The sequence below is a fragment of the Cylas formicarius genome, unplaced genomic scaffold (assembly GCF_029955315.1).
Source record: "Cylas formicarius isolate icCylForm1 unplaced genomic scaffold, icCylForm1.1 PGA_scaffold_4__25_contigs__length_36172078, whole genome shotgun sequence".
In the NCBI taxonomy this organism is placed as follows: domain Eukaryota; kingdom Metazoa; phylum Arthropoda; class Insecta; order Coleoptera; family Brentidae; genus Cylas; species Cylas formicarius.
This window is the reverse complement of record NW_026844334.1, coordinates 33,546,576-33,562,747: the sequence shown is the minus strand read 5'-3', so window position 1 is coordinate 33,562,747 and position 16,172 is coordinate 33,546,576. Positions and strand designations below refer to the sequence as shown.

Sequence of the window (16,172 nt, the reverse complement as noted above, 5' to 3'; positions counted from 1 at the left end):
CACAAACCAAACTTTCGGAAACTGGAGTTTTATTCCAAAGAGCCGGATGGTGTCATCTATTAAACGAAAGGAAAGTTTTGGTACTTAATTTGATGAACCACATTTTTTGTACCCCTCGAAGAGAAAAACGGAAAAGTTTTATGAAGACTGAAAAATGTCAGTATCTGAAGTTATCGTTTTCATCCGAGAAGTAACCCACTTTTATATAGGCTAAGAGAAAATCTGTATTCTTAAAAGTTTTGCTCCAGTTATATGCCTGACGGATTGCTAAAGTGACAAGCTCAATTATTTTCATTTTTAGTGAAGTCTGTCTATGCTAGCATTATATTTCAAAGCTTTATGGATATTGTACTCGTAAGTGTAATTAGACGAGCAGAATTTTTGCGTTAGTTTGAGCAGTTCAGTCTGAAAAGAGGTTATGCGAAAGAACCGCTCAACGCAAAATATCGCTGTATAACTTCAAAGTTCGTTGCTGGTCCCCTGTGGGTTTACTTTTTAAAGTTAACAACATAAAACTAAAGGTTGATTTGTGATTGTTTTGTACCAGAGATAAATTATTCACCATAAAGCTCAAACGATTATTTTTCAAGTAGATGTTTAGCTCGGTATTTATTGTTCTATAAACACAAGTGAGTACAATCGGGAAAATAAGATTATTTTACCCACATACATGCATACATTAAGTCTCGGTGCATACATAAATCAGTAACTAATTGAATATGGGACAATTGGTTTCAAGGAAACTGACTGGAAAAGAGCTGAGGTTTTAATGCCACGAATAATCCACAAGTTGTTTTTTTATTTTTCAGATGGTCTCTCAAAAGGACGCACTAGTTTTTATTCCATATTTTTCAATCTTAGTAATTAATTTGGTGTGGTATATAGTGTTGAAAGCTCTCGTGGATCTTCGAGAATGCAGGAAGCTTCCTTGTCGTTGTTGCCTTATAGATTTATAAACTAATAGTCTAATTTCATTCAAATTTAATCAATCAGAAATTAACTATGATACTTATTTTGTTGTTTCGGTCCTAATTTCGTCCAGTCTCGGAGATTCTTTTCTTTTAATTCCCGAATAATATTGTCTACACCTTTTTTCTCTAAAAATGCGTATCTGCACGAAAGCATGTCAGAATTATCCTATAAATTCCCTCAGGGTTCCATTTTGGAACCTCTGTTATTCTCTATTTGTCTATCGCAATTCTCAAAAGTCTTCTTATGGTGTCTACATCATTATTATGTAGACGATACTCAGATACAGCAATCATTTTAGTTCGATGTGATCAATCAGGCTATTTCTGGGTTAAACTACTGCATTTAAAGGCCCACAGTATTTTTTAAAAATCGTTTAATTTTAATAAGAATCGTAAAATTTTGATAAACCTAAAAAATAGACTTGTTAATTAGTTCAAGTAATTGAGTGATGGCATATTGTGATCGTAAGTACAGTTTACAGAAATTAAATTATTTTTGTGTATGCCTGATATCTGCCATTTTCAAATTTCAAAACACTGTAGTTTAAAACAAGTGTATATTTCCTTATGTCGGATACTAGGTTTAATGTAAAAACAGTCAATATTAATTTATTGTTATTATTATTATCAATATTATTATTATTATTATTATTATTATTAATATTATGCTCTTTCTAACCTATCTATGGAACATATTTCTATTTTTCTGCCCCAAGTCCGACAAATTTCGGAAAAGAAATTGCTGAAACGGTTGGATATCTTATGTTTCTTGGTATTTAGGAACTGTGTTTTTGTATTTTTTCAAAACTGCTTTTGGATTTAATTTTTTTTTTGGTATATATCATTCATACATCTCCATACATCACCTTCAGCTTTTCGGCGTATTGCTTTATACATTTTTAAATACAATGCAATTGTTTTACAAACACAGACAAACATTTTAAACAATTTTGGAATGTAGGTGCTGCCATGTATTTCTCCAAAGAGTAAAAGATCAAGTAGAGGTATGCAATATCAGTGGCAAGCACATTTGTTTGTTTTTGTGTGTTTCAGTGCCGTGAACTTATGGAAGTTGAAGAGGCCATTGTTCTTGTTAAGGAAGGCCGAAACGAACGGTACGTGGCAAACTTGCTGAATGTCCAGCAAAGTATCATCCCTAGAGTTATAAATCGGTCCAGAGAGACAGGACAGTCCACTAGCAGGGCATGGTTACTACCGCATGAGATCTGGTGCTGATGATCGTATTTTACGTATTACAGCTTTAAGACAGCAAGAAGCACTGACTTAAATCCGATTGAGCATGTCTGAGACCATAGGGTATGGCAGATTCGGCAATATAGAAGACCATTTCGATCTATATACCAAAAAATTATTTCTCAAAAAACGGTTAGATTATCGAAAAAATTATAGGATCAAAAGATACGTAAGATCCAGTGCTATAAATCTTTGTTCTCGATAATTGAAATTTGGGTTCCTTTTTTCATGAAAGTTTGCTATAACTAGAAGACCGGCAATAACTAGATATAGCCTGTTGAGGGCCCTAAAACATTTATAGTTAAGGTATTCCGTGCTATAAAAGAAAGTTATTAGGCTATCGACTTCAGATTTGGCAGTAAAGTAGGAGTGCATACCCACAAGTATTTTTGAAAAATGTTTTGGGTTATTTTGGGAAAAACTATTAAGCCGATCGGCAAAATTTTTGAACCAGAAAACGCAGGAGATCGGTAGTTATAGTTATATAAATTGTCGGTAACGTATCAATCCATTTTTCATATATATTCCGCGGACTGAAAAGCCGAATAAATCTCCAATTCAAAAACCAACAAATACAAAGTATACACTAGTAGTCTCCGACGACTACCCTCTATAAACTTTTTCGAAAATTGGCGATGCTCAAAATTTTCCTTGACAAACGATCGTAATTTTTTTTTTTAAAAAGATGTTTTAGTTTTGGTTAGTTATTCATGTGGGAAGGTTGAAATTTTGATGGAAAACGGAAGTCTATGAAGACTCTCTGACCGTAGGACACTGCGTTTAATTTTAATTAATTAAAATTTCGGTAGTTTTAAATAAACAGTAACTGAAGGCAAACGATGGACTACTGCTATCGACTTTTTAGTATGGTTGGATAGAAGAAGGACCAAGTACTACTGTATAAATAAAGCAGATATAAAATTTAAAAAAATTACTATCAAACACTGAGCTGTTATTCAACCGCAAATGTGATTTCGAGGTAAATTTTTAAAACATACTTGGGGAAGCAGAAGTTTTGCATCGGAGGTATATCGGGGACGAAGAATCTGTGTTCCATATTATTTTTCTCCAGTATCAACAAATAGCCTATTATGTATCAATAAAATCATGTGCTGTACCTATGGTATCCGAGATATGTGAAAATATATCGTTGTAACTCGGTATTACTTATGCAAATTTTTACATTTATCAAAATTCGACATGACGCTAAGCCACGCAATGGCACATTATACAGGGTACTTTCACAATATTATTACAGTTATTTTGCGAAAATTCCGTACTGGTCCGCGCAGCAACTAGGTTAACGATACAATATTCTTTTTTGTATAGATTCTTGCTTATTACATTTCAAACTGTTCAACAATATATACATTACTACATAAAAAAATACAAAACATATTTTTTTAATTACATGTGTGTATTCGAATTAGAAATAGCTTACATTCTTCTCTTCTTTGCAGGTACATACGGAAACTAGTGAGCTTCACAAGACGGCCGTTTTCGAAATCAAAGCCAACGGTGCAACTATAGTGATGAATGCTTCGTTAAATGCAACGGAATCCGCTTTCATTCCGGAACTTTTTTATCGGCATTCGGCAGCCATGACAATTATTTATTGTGTCGCATATCTTTTGGTGTTCGCTGTCGGTTTGGTTGGAAACTTTTTCGTTATAGCTGTGGTGTTTCGATCACCGCGCATGCGGACGGTCACAAACTTTTTCATTGTGAACTTAGCCGTTGCTGACATTTTAGTGATAGTTTTTTGCTTGCCGGCTACGCTGATGTCCAATATATTTGTCCGTAAGTACCTAGACTTTCGAATGCTTGAATGTTATTTTTCCGGAAAAAAAATTTCGGTTAATTTGTCATTTTTATAAGTTTATTTATGAAAATACATTTTTTGTCATCGGATACACCATAAATAGAAAATTATTATTAAAAGACGCGAACAGAAATAAAAAGGTAATAATCCAAAAATAATATTATTTTTTATTAGTTGTATTAGGCTAATTACAATCAAAATGTGAAAATTCTGCACATTCTAAACATATAAAATTTTTTAGTTGACAAAAAACAACCGTCAGCCCTTTTCTTCTAGTTCTCGTCACATTATAGGCTTCGCAGAGTTTGTCTACTCTATTTACTTCTCCTTTTGCGGACTTATAGGAAGTTATAATTTCTGGTATGCATTTATCCCCCGTGTCCATATCAATACCATCGCCATCGTGCACAGTTGCAACTGCAACAATAGATTTATCCTCTAACGGAATATATGAGATTAACACCATATATCCTGGATACTGATAGTGCATCCGAATTTTTGGCACTTTTAAATTCATTTGACCGGCCTTTTCAATTCTTGCAAACAGACCTTAATATTAAGATTTCCAGTTGTCGCATGTAATGTTACGACCAGTGCCTGATATAGGAGATAGGAGTCGTTCCATAATACTCAGTTAATTATTCAAGCAGTTTGATGCTGCACTGCGTACATTTCCAAACTTGATCAACTAGGGCAAACATTTTTGTGTCATTATTGGGTTTTTTGGTAAATATTCTTCTTCTGAATGCTAATTGTTATTTAAATTTATAGTACAGAAAATTTTGCAGTTGCTTGCAAACATTTCACCCACTTAACACAGTTGTGTTAAGCGGCATATTATTTTTGTTTTTTTTTATTTATCTCACCCACTTAACACAACTGTGATGATGGACACTTAACTGTCATATGGACACTTAGCACAACTGTGTTAAGTGGGTGTGATAAATAAAAAAAAACAAAAATAATATGCCGCTGGAATCTTCTGGAACTGACGCTCGCTCAGTCCATTGTATTTTTTTCTTGCACATTTTTTGCAGTAAACAGAAAATATACAGGGTGCGTCAGAAGATACATGCCGATACCAAGTTCTTTTTTCTTAATGGAACACCATTTTCAAATTCCGCGTCATATTTCATGCTCAATGTAGTACACCCTATACCTATCTCCTACCTTTAATGAGCAAGCGAATAAAGAACAGAAATTTATGAAATTGAAAAATTTCTTAAATTTTCACAATTATATTTCTGTCATTAAGGAAATTGAATATGGCGCATTTAAATGAAACTCAGAGAATTAAAATTTTAATTTCTATTTGATATGGAGACGAAACGACACTTCAAGAAGAACTTTGTAATTTGTGCGACACAAAATATTGAGAATGACCCATTGTAAGATTCACAGCGAGTGAAGTTACAAAGATGAACTTTTTGACAATGTGGTAATCTAAAACATTACCCGGAATATTTTCATTAATTTGCCTTATTTCGTATCCAATTCAAAATTTTTAATTTTGCGGTCTCAGTTGGAAAAAAATTGGTTCATTTGAATTCAGAAAAGAAACTGGAACAATAGGAATTAAGTCATCTGTGGAAGAAAAAATGTACATTTTCCTCATTCTTACTTTTCTTCTTTTAATACACGCCACAACATTATGTCAAGTAACTTCAGAAGATGCATGATAGGGATTATTCTCAACGTCTAATAAAATTCTGTGTTCTCATCAGTTTTTGAACGACTTGATTGAAAAAGATCTTTTCCATGCCCCATTTCTATAAATTTTCTCTCACTGTGGACCGTGCAAAGGGTCCATGTGTCATAGAAATTAAAATTTTAATTCTCTGGGTTTAATTTACATGCCCCAAATTCACATGACAGACATGTAATTGTGACAATTTAACAACTTTACTGGTACAAGCCACTTACCTGTTCAGTTCAGAATAAATGTTCTTTTTTGTTTTCATTCTTTTGCTCATAAAAGGCAAGAAATCTAGGGTAAGCTACATAATTTAACATAGACTTCGAAAATGGATTTAAAATATGATATTCTATTTAAAAAAAAAGAGAACTTAGTATCAACATCGACTTTTTTAGCCACCCTGTATATTTTATTTACCCCAAGAAATGGGCAAGAATTTTTCTTGACATTCACTACGTGATTTTTAAACGAATTTGTTCAATATTTTTGCCGTTCACTCTATGTGTACAGTGAAATTCGTTGGAATTGCGGTATGTCTCGGTTATGAGTAAAACTAGAGCCTTGCTGTTTTGTTTTTTTGTGAAACATAAGATGCCGTAAACAGATTCTTTTATTCCATTGCGTTTCTGGGCTACAAGCTGATTTTCAAAATTTCGCAATTTGTGATACCCCTCGTATATCTGTTAATATTCAAGCTATCGAAAAAATAAAAATACTTCTATATAGATCTTTTACTTAGACTCCAATGGATTTGCTAGTTTCGGCAATCTTTTTTTTTTATTTTTTGAATTATCACCTAAAGTTTTGTATTTTTAAATCGGACACCCCGTATAATTTTACGTCATTTTATTGCATCTGCCACAAGCTTTTAGTTGTTAAAGTGCAAGTTTTAATCTAATTTATTATTTTAAAGACTTGGCTCTGAACGAAACAAAAAAAATGCTTTGTCTGTCTAGTTATCAATGTTACAAAAATGACTGAATATTACTTCGGCAATTTTAGTAAGACATTTAATTTGTTAATTAAGTTGTTCTAAATATCTGTCAACGAAGAGTTTCAAAATTTTCAAACATATGACATGCTGTGTTGTTTTCTGCTGTGTAGTGAAAATACGGATGAAGCATATAAACTGTATTTACACAGATATAATGGATAATAAAGTATGATTTACTTCTAAGTAACTTTTACATATGTTATATGTATGTATCCAGAACGAAGACAATCCAATAGAATAATATTTAGTAGGTGTAAAACCAACCTAATTAATTTTAGTTCTTTTCGCATTTATCTGCCAAAAACGTATAATAAACCGTATCGAGAAATTAGTAAAATTATTTTTTTGGCGAAAAAATCCAAAATCTACGATATAAGAAATTTTAAAAAAGGACAAGTTTATACCTTATAAATTAAAGTTAGTTCATAATTTGCATCTCGGGGAGCAACAACGAAGAATATAATTTTGTCATTGTTATTTACAGAATAATAACATAACAAATATGATATTCCTGACCTTTTAAATAATCCTAACGAAATTAATAACAATTTCATTATGAACTGCGGTAGTAAATATCCACTTAATAAGAATTTACTAAATTTTTACAATCAAAGTACAAGAAAAAGTTTAATAGATTGCTTGTTTTTTTTTCACAATATTCTTTTTTCACACATATTCTAGAAATTGAATTTCTTGCGATGGGTGTGTATAAATTGAACTTGGAAATGATACTTCTGTGCTTTGATGGAATACTTCCTTTTATCACGAACGTAATCAATAGCTGCATTATCGAATCCGCATTTTTTAAGACTTGGAAAATTTCTAAGGTCATTCCATTACCTAAATCAAAGAGTATCATCATAACAATGGACGAATTAAGACCGATAAGCATCTTACCCGTATTTTCAAAGTTTCTGTTCTGGAAAAACAACAAATTAATGATTATTTAGATATTCACCAGTTACTTCCCTCCTTGCAGTCAGGATTTCGAAAAGGGTGCAACTGCATTCAGCACCAGTGGCGTGCAGTACAATGTATTGCGGGGTAGGCAAAAGGAAAAAAAATAGCGCCGCAGGCGAAAAATTTTTAGGGTTCCACGCCCTAATTATGTTTTCCCATCAATGACATAAAAAATAGAGCGTATAGTAGGCAACAGAACCAAAAAAACGAAAAACTCAAAAGAAACACATGTATTATGTACAATGTACGTGGATATATTACAAAATTTACTTAACATATTTTAACTTTAAACTCGAACAAAATAAAAATCAAATAACAGCAAATAAATTTATTATTTATAGATTAATTCAAAACAGCGATTTTTTTTCAAAAACTCTTTCAATACGTCATCCGTCATCATAAAAGTTTGTGGTCCATTTTAATTCTTAGTTCTGTAATAACATCGGCATTGGCAATAACGCATGCGGCCGGCCACAGTATCGCAGTGCATCCGACGGATCGGACGGTCCCGACTGCTTTCGTGTGTTCATTGCTTGCAGCAACGCACTGCTTTTGCTTGCCCATTTAAATGTAAGCTTCGGCCATACGTTCGACTTCGAATAATGGGATGCGTTTTTTAGGTAATAATAAGACGTTGAACAGGTGGCGTTTGTTTTGTATGATGTTTCCGGCTTTGCAACCGTAATAAAGACTATACTAACTTACTATTTAGAAAAAAAAAAATATGTAGGTCGTTTTAAATAGGTATGTCGTACGTAATGAATGAGCGTTTTTTGATAAATAGATTTTCAATTTATGTTTGTCTTGAATAAACGAAAGGGTAGGCAATGCTTTTTTGCCTATATGTAACGCATGCCACTGCTCCGCACTATTAAATATAACAGAGTGTAATGTAAGCAAGACAACTGCACTTATTTTGTTAGATTACTCAAAAGCTTTCGACAAAATCAATCATGAAGTTCTACTGTCAATACTGCACTATTTGGGTTTTTCAAGTGCTGCAGTCTCTTCACTGACCGCTTTCAGTTTGTTACATCTAAAGGAGAGTCAAGTAATATTACTATTCCATGTGAAGTACCCAAAGGCTCAATATTAGGGCATCTTCTTTTTAATTGCAATTTGAGTAGTTGTTTACGGGACTGCAAAATTTTCACCAGGCTATCCAAATTATAGACAAGGATATTAATCGCATTGAAGAGTTGAAATTCGGTACTAAACTTTGATGGCGATTTGCGTTTCAAGCCCCACGGAAATAAGTGCATTCCAAAAGGCCATATGAGTTTAAAAAACATTTATCCCAGTCGTCACCTTTTAAAAACCAACCTTAAAATTAGGCTGGCACGTTCTCATTTTAATTATGCAGATGCAGTTTATGGTCCTCGTTTGGATCAAGAAGATTGATTGATCTACAGTTTCAGGTGACGTGATCGCATATCGTATAAACTCAGTGAGGCAAATTGGCTATCAATGGAAAAACCTAGACAGTTTCATGCAGTCGTTTTTTACCATAATATAATTTTAAATGACTGCCCTCCATATCTCTTTGAAAAAATAAAACACCGAAATGATATCCACACAATCTTCGACATAGAGGTCCTATTTCGCCTCCTCCGCACCGTAAAGCATTGGTTGAAACATCATTGTCTTACTGTGTCGACAAATAGTATAATGCTGTTCTTAATAACGTAAAGAAACTGATTCCCACAAATCTTATAAAATTATAAGACTTTTTTTATAGTCAATCTATTAGCCAAAGATAATTAGCCGAATTAGATTTCTACTAATGAGATACTGTACATTGTGGTCCGCAATAGAAAATAATTTAATACCTACCTTGGTATACTACTAATACAGCATGTGTTGAATCGTGTGCGAATTATGCAAAATATGTGTGAGTCTAGTGTATTTCAGGAAATGCTCCCACCAAAATGTAGAAAACACTATTCTATTGAGACTAAGGAAGTTATAAACAATGTTTATTTGACTCTCATTGAACGTGGTGCCAGGAAGCAAGCATCTTTAGAAGAAACGGCCACATTGACGAAAATTCCAACATCAACTGTATGGAAAATTATGAATAATTCCATTTCAGCGAGGAAAAAAGAAGCGATGCTGACATCTTCTCGAGTGTAGATGAAAGTGATCAAGATATAATACGGCGTAAAATTTACCAGTTATACGAGGAACAAAGCGTGCCTACATTAGATATCTTAATTAGGAGGCTTGAAAAAGATGAAACCGGTGTTAAATGAGGCAGAACCACCTTATGGAAGTGTATTCAACACATGGGTTTTAGATTTAAAAAAATTGACAAAAGGCAAGTTTTAATGGAATCTTTTAGAATTCGTCATAACAATGTTTTTCCCTGTGTTAACTCCAATGTCTTCAAACTTATAGAAACCGAAGTTTTTAACATCCCTCCACAAAGTTGGGCAAATTCTATTAAACATATAGAAAAAGCGGAAGAATCGTATATCCATATGGCAGATCAAATAACAATTAGAACAGGCGATGATAGCGATAGTGATACTGATATATTATGTGAATAATTTTAAGTAAGTTAAGTATTTTAGATTTAAACATAAATACATACATAAATAAAAAATATTGTTTAGTATCTTTTCTAAGAAAATCGCAAATATTTAAATTCTAAGCAAAGTACGGACCTGTTCGGCCATATTATATTCTTACAGCTTGCCCGGGCCTTTCCTTAATTCGTATCAGTTAGTCACTTTCTTACATCTATGAACAGACTCTATCATAATATGTTAAGATATGAGCAGCTATGAAATTAGGGCTTTGATCTTTTTTAAAATTGTTTCCCTGTTCCTGTTTTTGCACTGTGCTTTTGGTTTACTGCTACTAGATAAATATAAATAATGAAGTGCAAAAAATAAAAATATATTATTATTATTATTATTATTATTATTATTACTAGAGATAGGGATTTTTATAGAAAACTTATCTGGGCTGATGAAGCATATATTAGCAGTGCATTTTAAACAGGCAACGTAGTTACTGGTCCCATATTGTTAACATATTCTCGAGAGTAACAACGCAGACTGGGCTTCAGTATTTCCTGTTTTATTTTAAGAAGTAATATAAGATTTTTGTATATGCGAAGGTAGCTTAACCTCAGTTAAACAGTATATTTTTTCAATAGTCATACGTCCATATTTAGACAATACTTTTCCTAATCGTTGAATTGCCACACGCGGTCTCATAAGATGGCACCCAGGTCTCCCGACTTATCAATAGTTGATAAATTCTTATACCACTAAATGGGAGTTAAGGAATGTGCAAGCCCGCCCCATTATATTACTTAATGCCTACGCAGAACAAGAAAATTTTGCCAATACTGAATTCAACATAATGAAGGACAATTTCAGCAGTTTCCATAACTGTAAATTTAGATTTTTTTTAATAATTAATTGTGCGAGAGGAAAATAGATAACACAAATAAAAATATTTCTTAAATACTTTTTTTAAGTTAAAATAATAATTTAATTTTAAGCATAAAGGGCCTTTATTCGATTTCGAGGGAGATATTTTTAAAAATATGTAACTGTAGGAGCGGCATCCAGCATAAGACACTATTTGTAAGATAAAATATAGCATATAAATTGCATAGACATTTTTTTCAAAGTGGTAGAGTTAATATGTGACAAAAATGGTTTTCAATTAAAAAAAGAAAGGGATAAGAAAAAATAAATTAACACTGTGCATATATACAATTTTATAGTTAATAGTTTTATGATCGGTCTCTATTATGATAAATGTATTGTTGTGCAATTGTAATTTTTTGTTTGAATGAAGTTGTTGAGGTGATTGGTCTCAGATGGAGGGGAAGTTTGTGGTAAGCCTTGGTAGCATGATATATTAAACTGTGCTGGAACTGTGCCGAAGTATTTTTGGGAATGGTAAGCAGTCCCCTAAAGACATGTCGGACGTTGGAGATATATTAATTTTTTAATTAAGACTAAAAGCTGTGATTTAAAACGTTCGTCTAACGTTAGCCATTGAGAATCCTCTAGGCTAGTAGATATGTGATCCAATTTACGAATGTTGTATGAGAATCCGAGACAGGCATTCTGGACACGCTGAAGACTGACCTTGTCCTTTTGAAGTAGGGCAGGTCAGTAAACTACCGTACAGTTTGAAATTGTTGTCTTCAAAAATCGCTTTTATTTTATAATGTTGTCTTTGCAAAGCACACATTGGACATTCACTAATTATGGAGATGTTTGTGGGTAAGAGTTTTGTGTGGTGTAGACACTCTAAAAGCTTTCACTGCTTTAGTCTGCATAGATCTGTGTGCTCATACTTGGCCGTTACTTCTGGTATTGTTTTTCGAAGCAAGGTGTTACATCCAATCTAGCTGCTTTGCCAATCCTGGGGGATTTTTTCGTTAACAAATTGTTTGAATTGTTTTCTTCTTGGTAACAAGTTGTTTGCAGTTATTACCTCATCATCATCATCTATCAGTTCCTAGGCTAAATTCAATTTTTTTGAGACACTCTCTATATCCCATTGCTAAAGGATGTGTAATACTTCTTCGATGTTGTCATTGCTACTTTTCTTCGTAAGTTTAGTGACATCAATCCAGATCCACAGTGGAGTCTGTTTTTGGAAAAGCACCCAGGCAATATCTAATTACCCAATTATGAATACGATCTAGCAGATCTAACAAGCTTTTTATTGCAGATAATTAAAAGATACAGCCATAGTCAATTTTTGACAAGGTTTTGTAAATAACGTAAACTTTTCAGATGGGCTGCCATTTTGTGCGAGAAAAAAGTTTCAGGATAGGCTCTGTGGCCAGTTTCTTAATTTGCCTTTGCCAGATAAGCCTGCTCTCAAAAACAAGTCCTATAAATTTTATTTTTTATTTTTATTTGAGGTTTTTTATTTAAAGATTTTAAATTTCTCTTAATAAATAACGGGAGCTTTCCTTTTACACCTAGTTTTTTGAGTTTTTATAGTACTGCGAAACGCCGGCTCATGTCGAAAGCTTCCTTTATATCAAAAAATATTGATGCCACGTGCTTTCTTTTTCTGAAAGCTGCCCGTATGTGATGTTCGAGCAGTACTGGATGGTCGATTGTCGATAGTTTGTTTCTATATCCTAATTGTCAAATATAACTACTAAGTAAAATACTTAATAATAATAGTAATATATATTTGGACAGTTCTTAGTGGATGCAATACTGAAATAACTACCTACTCCATTGGATTTGGCGTAAAAAAAATTTCTAAACTCTGTTAAATATTAACGGAGATACTAGGGATGCCGTGTACTTTTCAAAATCTCTTGAACACTCGGTACATTGCGCTAGCCAAAATGGTAACGCTACGTATTCGCTGTCTTGTTGATCGCATTTTGAAACTATCGAAACTATGCGCCCATAAATTCAAATGCGTTTTCCAACTTCGCAACTATCTACTTTATTGGATGAAATACATCCTATGTGATATGCATACGATATGACTTGCGAAAGGATAAAGGGGGATCAGCAGAGAAACCACAGACGCAAGTAACACAAAGGGAGTTATTCTTTTTGAATGTCTCGCAGCGGCGATTCCAGATTCCGGAGAAACCAGGCACTTTATTTTAGTTTAGACATAAAATATTTTCTAAAATTTTACAACAATTTTATTATGTCGTATATCAAATATACAAAAGAGTTTGGAATTTATTAACATTTTTTTGAACAAAAACTGAATTTATTTAAGAAAAAAATTAGTGCTAAGGCCAATTTATGGTTAATTATAACTAAACGTGCATTGAAGTGCTTTAAAATAAAGACGGATGTCATAGACCAAGCAATTTTCGATAAGAAATAAATTATCAACCTCTAGACGTTACTTGGTAATTAAATTATCTTACGTAACTTTGTTAAAGGTCGATCCGACGTCGAAATATATATACCCAAACAATAATCCTCACTTGTGTCTGGTACTTTTTTTGAGTTTCCTGTGTGCGTTGTAAGGTTTCTTGTCATTCTTTGCTTCTATAAAAACTAATGAAACTGGGTTTCACATGCTATCCTTCTATTCTTAACAAATCGAAAGCAGCATGTTGAAATAAGGCATGAGGGGGGCAACTTTTGTCAAATAAAAAAATCTCAAGTCCAATCTGTAGATAGAGGCGTACCGCAAGGTACAGTGCTTGGCCCTGTTTTATTTATCCTTTTTATCAATGAACTTTCTGCTTACCTACCTAGTTTGGGTCTATCACAGTTCGCGCTGACGACTGTTCAAGTTTAGTGCCCTCACACTGTTATCAAACTCTTCAAGACAGACCAATGAACTCTTCTTGAATGTCCAAAAAACAAGTGTATTGATATTCAAATGCCCACAAAACAAAAAAGATCTATCTGTGAATGGCAGCGAGGCCGTTGAAATAAAAAAGTAAGCTAAATTTTTTAGGACTAGACCTCGACGAAACCCTATTTTGGAAAACTCAATGCCAATTACTTTCTTCAAAGCTGCACGGTTAATGTTTCCTAACAAAAAAATTGAAAACTGTTTTGACTGGAAAGTGCATGATACATTTCTACTATGCTCACATCTATTCGAGATTACTCTATGGTATTCCATTTTGGGGAAATTCAAGTCATGCGACATCTGCGTTCAAATCTCAAAAAAAAGTCCTTTGGTGTATTGCTGGAGTGTAGCCGGATAGTTTGTGCAGGCCCCTCTTCCGGGAGTTTTTTTTTGCGTGTATATTCATATTAGAAGTTTGCTTATGGGTATATAAAAATAAAAATACCTTACAAAAAAAGGAGATTTCCACGACTATAATACACGTAAAAAAAAAAAAGACTAAAATTTTCAAAAATATATTTTACGAACACCGTTATAACAGTGTGCAATGACTGTCCCCAAATCTAAAGAGCAGTGGTAATGTAAACATTTTAAGTCCAAACTAAAGTTTTTTCTCCGAGAAAACTGTTTTTATAATTTAAAAGAATATTTTACCTATTAATGTTTGTCATCACTGTATTGTTGTGCACTGTCATATATTTTTATTACATAAATTTTTAATGTAATTTTCTGCGTCATTTGCATGATCTATATGACGAAATCGAATTATTATTGTTATTATCCTTAAAAAAGTATTTTTTTCAAAGAAACTTCCACAGGCTACTGCAATACTTCTCACAAAACATCTGGATTCATCCTTAAAAATGATTATTGCATGAGACTTTATAATCACCATCATAAATATGTGCATCAATATTTCTTGAGTCTTCAAAGAATACCAATGCGATTCCAATTACAAGGTTTTAGAAAAAAATATGCATGCGAAAATGAGTGACTTCTTATTCAAAAACGAGGTAATCCCAGATACACGTCCGAAGTGGCACTGCGCTTACAAAAATAACTGATGGCTTGTCTTGTGTTATTCTGGTGGGATTACAGCAAAGCTTTTGATACTGTTTATACTAAAATCCTTTGTCAAAAGTTCTCTTTTTTAGTTTTTAAGATAGGTCCACTAAATTATTTACCTCGGTGTCTATCACTCTTTGTGAGTTCCAGAAGGCTCGATTTTGTGACCTCTGCTCTTCTTAACATTCATCTCTGACTTTGCTTCGGTTTTGAAACAATAATTATGCTGGTGATTTGTAACTACTTTACTCTTCTCAGGCAAGTGAAGTATTTGATGCAGCTACAAAGATTAACGAGGATCTAAATTCTCTATTCGACATATCTTTAGCTCACAACCTTCAGCTTAATGCCCATAAGTCAGTCGTCATATTACTTGAACGACAAAAACAAGTAGACTACGTCAGAAATGATCGAAAGTTAACAATGAATGAAGTGACATTGAGTTTAAAAACAAAGCAAAGAATCTGGGGCTATGAATGCTTACCTACTTTCGATTCACCAAACATGTTAATTGACCCTGTCAATACTCCAATGGATTGCTTCAGGAACTTTATTCAAATCGTGAAATAATAGATTCAAACCTTAAATTATCTCTATGTGCGTCATTAATTTTATTCAGGTCATCATATGCTGATTCAGATTATGGTCCGGCTTTAAAGGCGAGGGATATTGATAGAGTCCAGAAAGTTTAGTATTCACATTACAAATTTAAATCTTCTATATATTGCATTGAAAAATAGTTGCTTTCTTTCACAATTCAGTATTTGTATTTGCATTTGTATTTAAAAAAAAAGATAAGAAAGCCAGTGTAATTTAAGTTTTGCGTCAAAATAAAAACTTATTTTATTATGTATTTATTAATTTCTAAACAAGTCTTTCCAACAGACGGACGCAGCTGTCCACTAAAAGGAAAGCACAAAATGCCACAAAAAATAATTTATCAGTGGATTAGTTTAAATTATTTTTTACAAGCTAAATCTAGTTAAGAACTAATTACAGCTGTTAATTACAGTATGTTCATTGGTATATAATCTTAAGAGTCGTTTAAAGGCTTCAAAGCTCAATAGGTCAAGATGCGGAAAC

At 33.0% G+C, this 16,172-nt stretch overlaps 1 protein-coding gene across 1 annotated transcript in view; it reads left to right on the top strand.

The window, feature by feature from the left end:
• Positions 1-16,172, top strand: part of LOC132700385 (neuropeptide SIFamide receptor-like) — a 419,618-nt gene that overhangs the window by 23,785 nt on the left and 379,661 nt on the right. The window contains exon 2 of the mRNA XM_060667660.1: positions 3,686-4,025. Coding sequence (XP_060523643.1) covers positions 3,686-4,025 — 340 coding nt within the window. The remainder of the gene's footprint in view (positions 1-3,685; positions 4,026-16,172) is intronic.